At 41.8% G+C, this 14,383-nt stretch overlaps 2 protein-coding genes across 2 annotated transcripts; both read right to left on the bottom strand.

Annotated features, from left to right (window-relative positions):
* Positions 1-1,375: 1,375 nt before the first annotated feature.
* On the bottom strand, positions 1,376-1,816 carry LOC131242019 (classical arabinogalactan protein 9-like). Its single transcript, XM_058240373.1, has one exon. The coding sequence runs from the start codon at positions 1,814-1,816 to the stop codon at positions 1,376-1,378; it is 441 nt and encodes a 146-aa protein (XP_058096356.1).
* Positions 1,817-13,470: 11,654 nt separating this feature from the next.
* On the bottom strand, positions 13,471-13,896 carry LOC131242018 (proline-rich receptor-like protein kinase PERK1). The gene has a single exon (XM_058240372.1). The coding sequence runs from the start codon at positions 13,894-13,896 to the stop codon at positions 13,471-13,473; it is 426 nt and encodes a 141-aa protein (XP_058096355.1).
* Positions 13,897-14,383: the final 487 nt, after the last annotated feature.

The raw sequence follows: 14,383 nt of genomic DNA, 5'->3' as shown, positions 1-14,383 counted from the left end.
TCCAACCGTCTATCAGATTCGTCACCCCAAAATAATCAAATCTTATCTAAGCTGAAGCACGTCTCATGGGCCTAAAAGGCGTAACAAACCCAAGTATCTGCCTAGCACAAAAGCTGGATTGTGCAATCTATATATTGCACAATCCACTGGGCCCCACACACTAATCATCTGCCTGCATTCCTCTCACAATATGTTCACTGTGCTGTGTGGTCCATCTGAGTTTTGGATCGGGCTGAATTTTCGGCACGGAAGATTTTCTGAGGTGACTCATCTATATAGATGGGTTGGATTACGTAAGCCCTTCCAAGAACTCACAATCACCTAGAAAAACCCAGTGATTCCATGGCTATGATCTTCCAAACTGAGAGACCTGTTAGAAAAAGTTGCATCCACGGTCGTTCCCCATCTAGTTAGTGGCTTAGATCAACCACCTAACCATGGGCTTCACCCGTACAAATCGAATACCCCACTAGAACCACCGGCCCACATTAACAGACAGGTTTTCAAGTGGGTCCCGTGATTTGGTAAACATAAAATCGGTCTGTTATGTCCCACCGCGAATGTAGTATGCCTCGAAAATCTCCTCGATATAGGATGATTTTTAACATTTCCATTTCGATCCTACTGATAGACAGCTCACAGTATCTTACATCAACGGTACATGTATTATAATAAAAAAGGTTCTAATTTTAGTTGATAGGATCTTGCAACCTGGAAGACCGTTGGCGAATCCTTCATCTGCAGTGAAAACCAACGGTGCAGATCACCGAATCCTCTCATACCGTGACATTCGGACACCCGTTTATCTGGACAAAGCAATCTAGGAACTGGTTTTTTTTTTTTTGGTTGAACGTGGTCTGGGACCCCAAAATCTTCCAGATTGGATTCAATTTGGATTTTCGAAGGCTGATGTATTTCTTTGGGCAAACCCAATTGGCCCATATCTCAATGGTCCATCTAACTCATGTACATCAGACGACCGGTTAGGATAAATGAGCTGTGGTCCCCACTTGTGAGAACACCCGAGTATGCTACTAGAATCACAGCGGTTGACATATACATTTGAGTATATTTCACTTTATCAGGGAATTTTTTCGTACAATGACCGTCCAAAATGAGCGTGATGAATTTCAACGGTCTGGATAAATGGACATTGGACACACTTAGAATACCAAGCTTTTCATTACCAATTTAATAGATTTATTCATATAAATGAAAAGAATAATGTAATTACAACGAAGATAAAATCTCCGTAATAAATTGCAAAAGAAAGCAAAAAATGTATAAATCAATAAAAGAAGCAATCCACCATCTATCAATCATCCATCCCAGCAAAGATCGACGGCTGAGAAAGCTCCATTCTAACGGCGAAGATTTACAACAAGAGCAGGGCAGCGAAGACGCCGGAGATAGCAGATCCGGAGATAGCGACTCTGTTCAAGGCAGGGAGAGCGGCACTGTTGTCAGCTGGAGACTGTGCCGGAGAGCCGGGTAACGGCGGGGTGGAGATAGACGGAGTAGGAGAGCCGGTGGGAGAAGATGAAGAAGGGGAGGGAGACGACGGAGGTGGAGGGGGAGGGGAAACAGTGGTCGATGGAGACGGGGAAGACGCTGGGGGTTTGGAGAACGGAGAAGGAGAGGATGTGGGAGGCGTGACGGAGGCAGTTGGTGGAGACGCCGGAGCGAGGGACGGTCGGGGAGGAGAGACGGTCGGGGCTGCTGATGGCGAGGATCCCGGCGCCTGTGCGAGTGCGGATCCTGCCAGTAATCCCAGCATCATCAGAATCGCAACGAAGCTGCTGTAGGAGAAAGCCATCTTCTTCTTCCTCTACACTCAGAGAGAGGGAGAGATTCTAAACGCAAGCAGAGAGAGAAAGAGAGATTTTACTCGCAAGCAAGGAGAGAGGGAGAGACGAGTGATGAGAGATGAAGGGAAGCAGGGTATATATAGGGAAATGCAAGGTCGGTTAGAGAGAAAAGAGTATTATTTTAATTTTATAATAAAAAGGGGAATTATTGGGCAACCAGGACGAACTAGCCGTTTGAGAGGAACAGATCCTCCACTCTACAACAGCTGTTTCACGCACTTCGTCACCTTTACACAGGACGCGGATTGCTTCCTACCCTGCCAGGACGGACTCGGTCCTTGCAGGGGCTCTAGGCCCCCACTGTAATATATGTGATTTATCCACGCCGTTCATCCATTTTATCAGACCATTTTAATGCATTATTTTGAAAAGTAGGCAGATCCAACTCTCAAGTATGCCACACCACAGGAAACAATAGGATTGGTTACTTACCGTTGAAAACTTTTTTAAGGGGCCACAAAAGTTTCTGTTTCTTATCGATCTGATATTTGTGATTTCCTTTCAACCGGGTTTATGTGATCTCATGAACAGGTTGGATGTAAAATAATCATAACAATGGGCCTATGAAGTTTTTTGTGGTAGCATATTTACCACCGTTGCTTCTTTTGGTGTGGCCCACATTGGATCTGAGGGGAACATACCTTAAAATAATCTTTTAAAATGGATTGATGGCGGGATAAAATACATATATCACCGTGAACTGCCAGGACCGAGTCAGTCCTGATAGGGTAGGGAGGTAATCCACGTCCACTTAGGGCCCGTTTGGCCGGATGGATCGGAAGGGATTGAATGGTATTAGGGTGTCCCACTTACAGGAAGCGCATTGGCTGGTGTACCAAACAGCAACTATATAGCTGAAGTAGACACGTGTCGTGCGAATATGAGCGCCGACGCTCCTCGAGTTCTGTACGAACGGTTCAAAGGAGATCAAAGTTACATGGCCCACAATGATGTATTTATTATATCTACACCGTTCATCCATTTTTCGAGAGCATTTTAGAGCATTAGACAAAAAAACGAATCATATCCATAGCTCAAATGGACCACACCAAAAATAGCAAGGATAATGATTTTCACCGTTAAAAAATTCATAGGGCCCACCATAACGCTCATTTTCCATCCAATCGTCTAATAATGTAAAAAATTACATGGACGAAGAGGGAAAAGAATTACGTATTGACTTGATTTTTCTTTCAAGGTCCGTGGGGCTCACGGTGTTTGTAGGTAAATCTAGTATTGTCAGATATTGACTTCCATTTTAGGCTACAAGACCTAAAATCACATTACACCTATTAGCTAATTAGCTGAACCACCCATGTAAAAGTGGTGACGTGGGTTTATTGAAAGATACACGCCATGTGCTGGCTTTACACAACTACCTATGGTTGGGGCCTCACTAATTGTTGCATCTGGGATGGCTCATCTGAGTCTGGGGTTAATCTGATAGGACTGGATTTTGCATATACAACATAACATGGTGGCCCTAAGGCCCATCTTGTTGTACATGTGAAATCCTCTGTCCATCAGCTGAATTCCATGATTTTCAGCCGATTGGACCATTGATTATGTACACCCACAACTGAGGTGGGCCATTTTCAATCTAATTTACTGTCGTGCTCCACCAATCCGATTTGACGGCACTAATTCGGCACAGCACTGCCATAAGAACATTCCAAGAGTCAACACCACTTTATTTTTAGAGGTACAAAATCGAGGGGTTGTTGGCATTTCTACTGCTGAGAGCTTTTTTTTGCTTATCATTAAAGCTCTATTTGTAACATTGTTCTCTAAATAACAAGCATGCAAGCCTTTCAAAAATAAGTAATGAAAAATGTTCCTTGTTGATGCAAAAATTTGGTTTACTCTTTATAGACCTTTGAGTACCTACACATGAAGAATACAATGGAGACCTTGGTTAGAGCAGCAGACCCTCCGATGTTAAAGTCAGGCTATGAATATGGGTCTAGTAGTATTGAGGGGTTTTGGGTGAGAGATTTCACGTACCTTTACTTATCTGCGGATGTATTTATAACCTTTTGAGGGTGGTGGCGTATATGGTAAGGCCTTTTAGATGGTGATTGCGTATTACGGAAGATATCTTCATCCAAGACCTTGTAGATATCGGAGGTCGACCTTTAAAATTAATAACCGAGGCCAACTTCTGAGGACAATGTCTTTGGTGCCCTCTAAGGCCGAAGTTATTTTTCGGCTTTCAAGCAATTCATAGTCTTCGAGCATGTACATCTGATCAGTACGTTTTTAACCATAATAGTAGCCCCTTACTTCCATGCGTTCTTCAAGAGCTCAAGAAATAAGTTAGCATGGACTGATACTGGGTGATGTCTTGGAGGGTATACCTCACTGGGATAGACATTGACGCTATCAAACTGTATTCAGGTGGCACAGATTATATAAATGACGTATAGGTTAACTTTAATATGAAGCACGAAGAATTGAATAATCTCGCGACTTTTTATTTTAAAGTTTCTATTTTTTTTAGTTATTTCATTTGAGTTTGAGTCATTGGTTTGTATAAACCGTATGGGCAACTATTTGTATATGTTGAAGTATATTTTATATATTCCCTTTATGTGTGGTTTTGTAGCTTTTGTTGCAATCACTCACTTATAAATATATATATTACTGTGAAATGTGAGCTATCCTTGTAAGTTAATACTCAGAAATTTGAAAAACGAGTACTAAACTCGAGATACAAAATCCAGGGCATCACAGATAGCATGGATAAATCACATACATCATAGCGAGCCCAGTAGAACCCTACTTCATTCATGACAGGAGCACGGGACGTAATCAGCATCCTAACATAATGCACTTCAGGATTATGAGCAGATTGTTCTTCCTGCCATGTCACTCTTTGTGCCGTTGCTGACTAAACACGCGTGGAGATGGACGCACGTCATAAGTAGATACTGTGGCCCAAAGATGTTTCAACGGTGGGCATCCATTAACCACTATTTCCACGCCCACTTGAATTTTAGATCTAACCTGAAGTGATATCTTAAAATGAGCTGGCTAAACTGATAGACGTAATAGATATAACAAAGACATCTTGATGGGCCTCAAAGATCGATCATGTAGCGGAGCAAAGGGCCCCAAAGATAATTGTATTTTTAAATTTAAAATGAAGAGGCCTGAATGAATATATATAGCACGACTAGAACAGCTCAACCACATGAGCCGGTGTGATGGGCCAGCTGGGAACATTACACCGACCGGACAGCTGTTATTATTTCACCTGTGTGACTTTTTGCACCATGGCCCATTCGAAAATGGCACCCATCTGATGATCCTAGCCATCAATTTAAGGAACTTCGTCCATTGTTGTACGTTTCCTTAACAACCCATTTTTGTTCGACAAAGTCCTCCAATCAGTGGTTGTGATCGTCCGAACAGTATGATTTTTGGTATACGAGCGATCCATGAGAGGTTACAACAGATGGAAGGTCTGGATTCGTGTGAGGCACCTGAATATTAAAATATCATAGGAAAATTTTATATCATATGAAATATTAAAATAAGCCTAACCGTTGGATGGAGACAACTGACGTGATCTGGAGTTGTTTCAATTCACATGATTGAATGATTTAGTGGTCCACTATGTAATTTAGACATTCTTCTTCTTTTCTACTTTTCCTATTTGAAGTTTAAACATGTGTAAATGTTTTATCCGTGTATGGCCGTCCATCTCCATGTCCGCGGCCACTGTACTTGCAGCATATACACCTACCTCAATCCAGGCTGTTCAAAATGGCGGGCCCATTTTAACGGGTCGTAACAAAAAAAAAGTTACAGCGAAGGAAGTTCTTCTATTTCAGATCGATGGTAAAAGAAAGTTCCAGAACGAAATTCGATGGCCTGGATTCAACGAAAAGGAATACCCATCGTTAAAATCTTAAGTTTGAGGATTGTAATCAATCTTATTTTGGAAATAAGCCCCACCAATGGTGGCGACCACGTTTTGAATGCTTTGGATTATGTTGCATGGATCGCATGTGTTTTGTTTAGTAGGGTTGCAGCGTGCGTATAACTTATATGTTTTTTTTTTTTTTTAAAATGATTATAAGGTCTTACTATAAACTTAAAATTTGGCCTTGCTTTCATAACTGTTGCTTTTGTTGGCCGTGTACACGAACCGACCTAGCTCCGTTAGCTCACTCCATTCGACTCGGTTCGAAGCTGAGTTCGAGCCTAGTCGAACTGATTTTTTGAGCTCGAAAATGAGTTGGAGCCGAGTTCGAGCTGGCCCCAGCTCGACTCGACTCGAATCAAACCCAGCTCGAATCAAACTCGGATCGAACCAGTTCGGTGACTCAGTTACATTGATATTGATGTTGCTCACGAAGTGTTTGATGAAATGACCCAAAGAAGTGTGGCAGGCGGCAAGGAAGGTATGTATATGAAACCAACACCCTTTTCTTCTTGATTTTTATGTTGCTTAAAAGGTATTTGATAAAATACTTGTAAAACCATCACGACTATTTCAAATACAGTGAGATTTTGAAGGTGCAGTCCAGGTGTTTGTGAAAATGCGTTAATAATGAACTCGGCCCGAGCTGCTGACCAAACCGAGCCGAGCTGGCCAGTCAGGCTCGAGGATTGAGCCAAGCCGAGTTCGAGCTGAGGTCAGCTAGTGGCCGAGCCGAGTCGAGCTGAGGCAAACTCGACTCGGTTCGACTCGATGTACACCCCTAACCCTAAGCTAGCCTTTTTTTTTTTTTTTTTCTATAACAAAAAAAATACCCGTCAGCTAATGCACAGGCATGCTTCTAGTGGAAGAAAACAAATTTATTTTTATTTTTCCCAAAAAGATAGTAGGTCTCATTAAATTAAGATGTGGCCTACTATATGTGAGATTTGATTCAGTACATTTTGATACCTTTGAAGGTGTTGATTTCGTTTTGATTGGAGTCATTTGTGACCCTTAAGTAGAGATGATATTGGCATTTCTTTCTAAGTTATTATTTGGTATGGTCTACCCTTGATATCTTAATTTTCCCCTCATTCTGGAGTCGTGCCCTAAAATTAATTTCCGAGCTAATGGTCGGAGTGGATTCAAATGGAGATGTGTGGTGGACTCCACAAAACTAGTATGAAAATCTATATGTAGGGCCAAGAACGAATCGTGGCCCATTTGTATTTTTCTCTGGAATTACTTTTAGAGAGAGGGGACCACCACCCTATAAGGTCATTACAACCATTGATCCACCTTTGTGGGATCCACTCTGGCAAGCTTCTGGTATCATTCTCTTTATTTCGGTGGCTTTTTTTTTTTTTTAAATGGCTTTTTCATTTTTTTTTTTTTTTTTTGAAAGTAGACCTCTCTCCAATGACAACTGTCACTTCTGTGGGGCTAACACTAGTCACTATCCTTCTCAAGACACTATCAACATAAGGGTAGATGTAACATACATTTGGTGTTTTTTAATCTATTAAAACAAATATCTCATAACCATATCATTGTCCATTCCAACGGTGATCCTATTGGAAATGCACGACAGAGATGCATATATGGACTAAGCTAAATGGGAATCCTATTGGAAATGCATAACGAAGATCTTTGGACTAAGCTCAATGAAGACGGTCAAAAATGACAACGAAGATTCTTGGACTAAGCTCAATGAGGACTCTGTAAAAAAATGATAGAGATTCATGGACTAAGCTTAATGGGGATCATGTGGAAATTGCACTACGGAGATCTTTAGACCAAGCTTAATGGTGATGCTGTGAAAAATGCATAATGGAGACATAGATTAAGCTCAATGGAGATCCTGTAAAAAAATAAAAAATAAAAATGCACATCGAAGATCCTTAGACTAAGCTTAATGAGGATCTTGTCAAAAATGCACAACAGATATCTGTAGACTAAACTCAATGGGGATACTGTTGAAAATGCATAACAAAGATCCATGGTACTAAACACAATGAGGATCTTGTTAAAAATGCACAACGGATATCCTTAGACTAAACTCAATGGTGATTTTATAAAAAATGCACAATGGAAATCCATGGGCTAAACTCAAAGCAGATCTTGTTGAAAATGCACAATAGAGATCTTCGGACAGAGCTCAATGAGATCCTATTAAAATGCACAATGGAGATTCATGTACTAGCTTAATGGGGATCCTATAAAAAATGCACAACCGATGTCTTTGGACTAAGCTCAATTGAAATTCCGTTGAAAATGCACAAGAGAGATCCTGAGAAGTGACAATAGAGATCTATTTGAAATTATTACATTGTTATTGTAAGTCTAACAGCCTAAGCTTTTTTCTTTAAGGTACAACAATATTTGAACATCATTGCTTTTCGATCCATGTGCTGCCATTATGATGGGTAACTAATATATGAACAAGAGATATGGTCGTATAAGGGTGGTGAATCTAAGTTTGTTATTGTGAGCACTGAAATTAAGTATCATGAGCTCATATCTAAAATGCACAAGATTATAAAGACAACACCTGGTAAATACGAGGTTAGAATGAATGTTATTTACACTTTGCAGTGCACCATATTACTTCGATTATAAATTATCATAGAAGACGACGATGTCATGACATAAATGATTTTCTTTGGTCAAAACATCAATGTTCATATACTTGTATATATAGAGAAAGTCAAATATACAAGTGTAGTCGAAGAACCCATGTATGTAAATCCGAATGAGCTATCAACAAATATGAATACATATGTTTATAGAGAAGATTGCATGGACGTCCTTTTATCAGTTCGTGCAGACATCCCTACCCAATCAATCAATGTACCTATTCAAGATATGAGGCTCGACAGTTTTTACACGCCAACTTTTTTATTGTTAGATAGCAAAGATTGCACGAGTATCCCTTTATCGGTTCGTTTAGACATTCCTAACCCATTGGACAATGTACTTATTCAAAAAAACATTTGTTTTATGTCTAGAGAGTGTATTGAGCTTCATTGGAGCTTACAGGTGTACATCGAGTTGAACCGAGTCAAGTTGGCCTCAGCTCGACTCGGCTTGGCCACTAGCTAACCTCAGCTCGAACTCGAGTCGGGTCGGTCCTCGAGCTTGACTGGCCAGCTCGGCTCGGTTCGATCAGCAGCTCGGGCCAGTTCGAGCCAAGATCGAGCCAAGTTCGTCATTGCAGCATTTTCACAAACACCTGGACTGCACCTTCAAAATCTCACTGTATTTGAGACAGCAACAATGGTTTTATAGGTATTTTATCAAACAACTTCCAAGCAATATAAAAATCAAGAAAAAAAAGGTGTTGGTTTCATATACATACCTTCCTTGCCACCAGCCACACTTCTTTAAGTCATTTCATCAAACACTTGGTGAGCAACATTAATATCAAAGTAACCAAGTCACCGAACTGGTTCGATCCAAGTTCAATTCGAGTTGGGTTTGATTCGAGTCGAGTCGAGTTGAGGCCAGCTCAAGCTCGGCTCGAACTCAATTTTGAGCTAAAAAAATCAGCTCGACTCGGCTCGAACTAAGCTTCGAACCAAGTTGAATCGAGCTTTTTCGAGTCGAGTCGAGCAAGCTAATCAAGCTAGCTCGGTTCGTATACATGCCTACCGAAGCTTTGTCGGAGAGTATCGTTGTCCCTGGAGAGTGTGGTGGTATTTTGCACAACTTCCATCTGTTGTGAAAGCTTTCACTCATGGTCCTGTCTAGTATAAAAAACAAATGAGAAATAAAGGTAAAATGAAAAATGGCCTTCATGCGATAGAGTCCCACCATAAGAACCCATCAAATAGCTTATGTGAATCTATTGGCTTGTTACGAAGTAAATCTAACCCATCTAAACCAACCGGGTTTTAATTTCATGCCATCAATTCAAGTTTAACAATAAAAAAAATCACAGATGGACTACACCTTATAAATTACTTTAAAATTAAAGAACAACTTTAATGAGATTGTCGGTCAAAGAGAGCTTCAACAAAACTTCAAAAAAATCGTTAGATGGTTTACAACTAATCAATTAAAATGAACAAATCAAATTTGATAAGTAGTTGACATAACCATATTGTGGAGCTCACGTTCCTATTTTGAAAACGAGAACGAAAAACCGAAAAAGCAACAAAACAAAAAACAGAGCAAAACAAAACAAATCTTTTAGGTATAAAGTGACAACCGTTTATTTTCGTTGGGACATTTCAATCGTCACTTAAACACAGCAGTTTCGGTGTCAGATGTTATTAAAAAAATACATGACAGTACTTTCATGGTTGTCCCACGTCCCACCAAAATAACATTAGTAGGAAGCACGACCAGGGTGTCAAAGTACTTGTCGGCATGCCTGCATATGGACGGGTAATGCATCCTACCTTGCCTGGACACCCTGATGAACGTGCTTTATCTACGCTGTCCATCCATTTTGCTACGTCATGTTAGTGCTTTTTTTAAGGCAGATCCAAGGATCAAGTGGACCACACGGTGGGGATTGAACACCCACCATTAAAAGCTTCTTGGCAGCCATGTAGGTTTTGATCTCGTATTTTCCCATCATTCAGTTCTATGTGACCTTATGAACAGGTTGGATGGCAAATAAATATCAAGGTGGGCCCTTAGGACGGTTTCAACGGTGCGGTCATTATAATCATTGCTTCCTGTGTTGTGGTCCAGTTGAGCCTTGGATAAGCTTCCTTTTTCTGTCTCTTATTCTAAAATGATATGTGAAAATGGATGAACGGCCTGGATAAAACGCATACGTCACAGTGGGCCTAGGCAGGGCATGATGCAATTCGTATGCCACTGGGCTCCCTCCGATGGTCGTGGCACGGGTGCGCTGAAATCCGAGCCATTTATCAAGTGGGGCCCAGCATGAGCTTGCCCTGATCTTAGAATAAAGCTGATCTGTCATATAGGTTGGCCATTTGTCATATATAAACGGTTAGTCTTCTTTCTGACCGTTCATTTGTCTCATACACGTGACCCAATTTATGAGACTATTCCTCAGCGTGATGGAATGTTTACAGCCGGCCTTCTGAATGAATGGTGCAGATCCTACACGAGGACTGTGCCGAAATGTCTAGTTGATGTGGCAATATCGTCCACCTAGGGCTGTTCACAAGTCAAGCTAGCTCAAAAAGCCCACTCGACTCGGCTCAAGTTAGCTCGGATTGACTCGGCTTGAATGGCCAATTCGAGCCGAGCCAAGCTAATTATTTGAAGTTTGAGTTGAGTTCAAGCCAAGTTCGACCGGGGGGCATTTCAACTCGACTCGGCTCGAACTCGACTCAACTCGAAACTCGAACTCGAGCTCGTCTCGGCTCGGCTCGATTAATAAATAAATTATATATATATATATATATATATATATATATATATTATTATTATTATTATTATTATTATTATTATAAGTTTTAAGTTTAAACTTAAAAATAAAAAAATAAAAAACAAACCCTAGAGTCTCTACCCGACCGCACACCCCCTTCCCTTTCCCTTTCTTCTCTTTCTCTGCCCACTGCCAGCCGCACGCCCGCCCCGACCACCACCACCAATTTTCATTTCAGCTCCACAATAGTATAATTTCAATATCTTGAGATATACTTCTTTGGCGAGAAACCCAAGAAATTCGAGATGGGTTCTTCTCAAATTTGTTAGAGTTTCAAGGAAATCCAATGATCTGATTGGCTAGAGCTCTTTATTTGGATTTCTGATCTGTGTTCTGCTCTGTTTCTTTTCTAGTACTTGGATTTCTGCTGGTGGAAGAAGATCAAGAACAGATCGGTTCTTATAGGTTTCCTCATCCAATTCGAAGCTTTGTTTGGTTTTTTTCATCGGGTTTTGCTTTGATTCTCTTAAGATTTTTGAATTTTTCATCAATAGAGGAGGATCAAGAATAGAATCCATTACTCTCTCACCCAACAAGCTCGAGCTCGACTTGAGGTAAACTCGACTCGACTCGAACTCGACTCGACAACTTTGACAAACAAGCCAAGCTTTAATGTTGAGCTCGAGGCCAAGCTCGAGCTTGAGCTCGAACTCGAGTACATCGTGGACAAGCCAAGCCAAGCTTGACTCGACTCGGCTCGATGCCCACCTCTACGTCCACCCCTCGGCTCGTGCCATTCCAACCAGAGGGCCGCTCGCTCCAGTGTTACCGGGAGCACCCTAATTTTAGGTGGTGCTGGATAGATTTGGGGCCCACATGATGAACTCTTACCATCCAACCGTCTATCAAATTCGTCAACCCAAAATTATCAAAGCTGAAGCCCATCTCATGGGCCTAAAAGACGTGACAAACCCAAGTACCTGCCCAGCACAAAAGCCGTATGAAGGGTTTGAATGGCTTTGATTATATATTGCACAATCCAGTGGGCCCCACACACTAATCATCTGCCTGCATTCCCTCTCACAATATGTTCACTGTGCTGTGTGGTCCATCTGAGTTTTGGATCGGGCTGAATTTTCAGCACAGAAGATTTTCTGAGGCGACTCATCTATATAGATGGGTTGGATTACGTAAGCCCCTTCCAAGAATTAGTTATGCAATGGCTCACAATCACCTAGAAAAACCCAGTGATTCCATGGCTATGATCTTCCAAAGTGGGAGACCTGTTAGAAAAAGTTGCATCCACGGTCGTTCCCCATCTAGTTAGTGGCTTAGATCAACCACCTAACCATGGGCTTCACCCGTACAAATCCAATACCCCACTAGAACCACCGGCCCACATTAACAGAGAGGTTTTCAAGTGGGTCCCGTGATTTGGTAAGCATAAAATCGGTCTGTTATGTCCCACCGCGAATGTAGTATGCCTCGAAAATCTCCCCGATATTGGATGATTTTTAACATTTCCATTTCGATCCTACTGACAGACAGCTCACAGGATCTTACATCAACGGAACATATATTATAATAAAAAGGTTCTAATTTTAGTTGATAGGATCTTGCAACCTGGGAGACCGTTGGCAAATCCTTCATCTGCAGTGAAAACCAACGGTGCAGATCACCGAATCCTCTCATACCGTGACATTCGGACACCCGATTATCTGGACAAAGCAATCTAGGAACTGGTTTTTTTTTTTTTTGGTAGCTTTTCATTTTTTTTTTTTTTTTTTTTTTGTTGAACGTGGTCTGGGACCCCAAAATCTTCCAGATTGGATTCAATTTGGATTTTCGAAGGCTGATGTATTTCTTTGGGCAAACCCAATTGGCCCATATCTCAATGGTCCATCTAACTCATGTACATCAGACGACCGGTCAGGATAACTGAGCTGTGGTCCCCACTTGTAAGAACACCCGAGTATGCTACTAGAATCACAGCGGTTGACATATACATTTGAGTATATTTCACTTTATCAGGGAAATTTTTCGTACAATGACCGTCCAAAATGAGCGTGATGAATTTCAACGGTCTGGATAAATGGACATTGGACACACTTAGAATACCAAGCTTTTCATTACCAATTTAATAGATTTATTCATATAAATGAAAAGAATAATGTAATTACAACGAAGATAAAATCTCCGTAATAAATTGCAAAAGAAAGAAAAAAATGTATAAATCAATAAAAGAAGCAATCCACTATCTATCAATCATTCATCCCAGCAAAGATCGACGGCTGAGAAAGCTCCATTCTAACGGCGAAGATTTACAACAAGAGCAGGGCAGCGAAGACGCCGGAGATAGCGACTCTGTTCAAGGCAGGGAGAGCGGCGCTGTTGTCAGCTGGAGACTGTGCCGGAGAGCCGGGTAACGGCGGGGTGGAGATAGACGGAGTAGGAGAGCCGGTGGGAGAAGATGAAGAAGGGGAGGGAGACGACGGAGGTGGAGGCGGAGGGGAAACAGTGGTCGATGGAGACGGGGAAGACGCTGGGGGTTTGGAGAACGGAGAAGGAGAGGATGTGGGAGGCGTGACGGAGGCAGGTGGTGGAGACGCCGGAGCGAGGGACGGTCGGGGAGGAGAGACGGTCGGGGCTGCTGATGGCGAGGATCCCGGCGCCTGTGCGAGTGCGGATCCTGGCAGTAATCCCAGCATCATCAGAATCGCAACGAAGCTGCTGTAGGAGAATGCCATCTTCTTCTTCTTCGTCTACACTCAGAGAGAGGGAGAGATTCTAATCGCAAGCAGAGAGAGAAAGAGAGATTTTACTCGCAAGCAACGAGAGAGGGAGAGATGAGTGATGAGAGATGAAGGGAAGCAGGGTATATATAGGGAAATGCAAGGTCGGTTAGAGAGAAAAGAGTATTATTTTAATTTTATAATAAAAAGGGGAATTGTTGGGCAACCAGGACGAACTAGCCGTTTGAGAGGGACAGATCCTCCACTCCACAACAGCTGTTTCACGCACTTCGTCACCTTTACACAGGACGCGGATTGCTTCCTACCCTGCCAGGACGGACTCGGTCCTTGCAGGGGCTCTAGGGCCCCCATTGTAATATATGTGATTTATCCACGCCGTTCATCCATTTTAACAGATCATTTTAATGCATGGTTTTAAAAAGTAGGCAGATCCAACGCTCATGTATGCCACACCACAGGAAACAATAGGATCGGTTACTTA

Source organism: Magnolia sinica, chromosome 4 (assembly GCF_029962835.1).
Source record: "Magnolia sinica isolate HGM2019 chromosome 4, MsV1, whole genome shotgun sequence".
NCBI classification, from domain to species: domain Eukaryota; kingdom Viridiplantae; phylum Streptophyta; class Magnoliopsida; order Magnoliales; family Magnoliaceae; genus Magnolia; species Magnolia sinica.
Note: the sequence above shows the minus strand (reverse complement) of the source record. Positions and strands in the feature narration are given on the sequence as shown.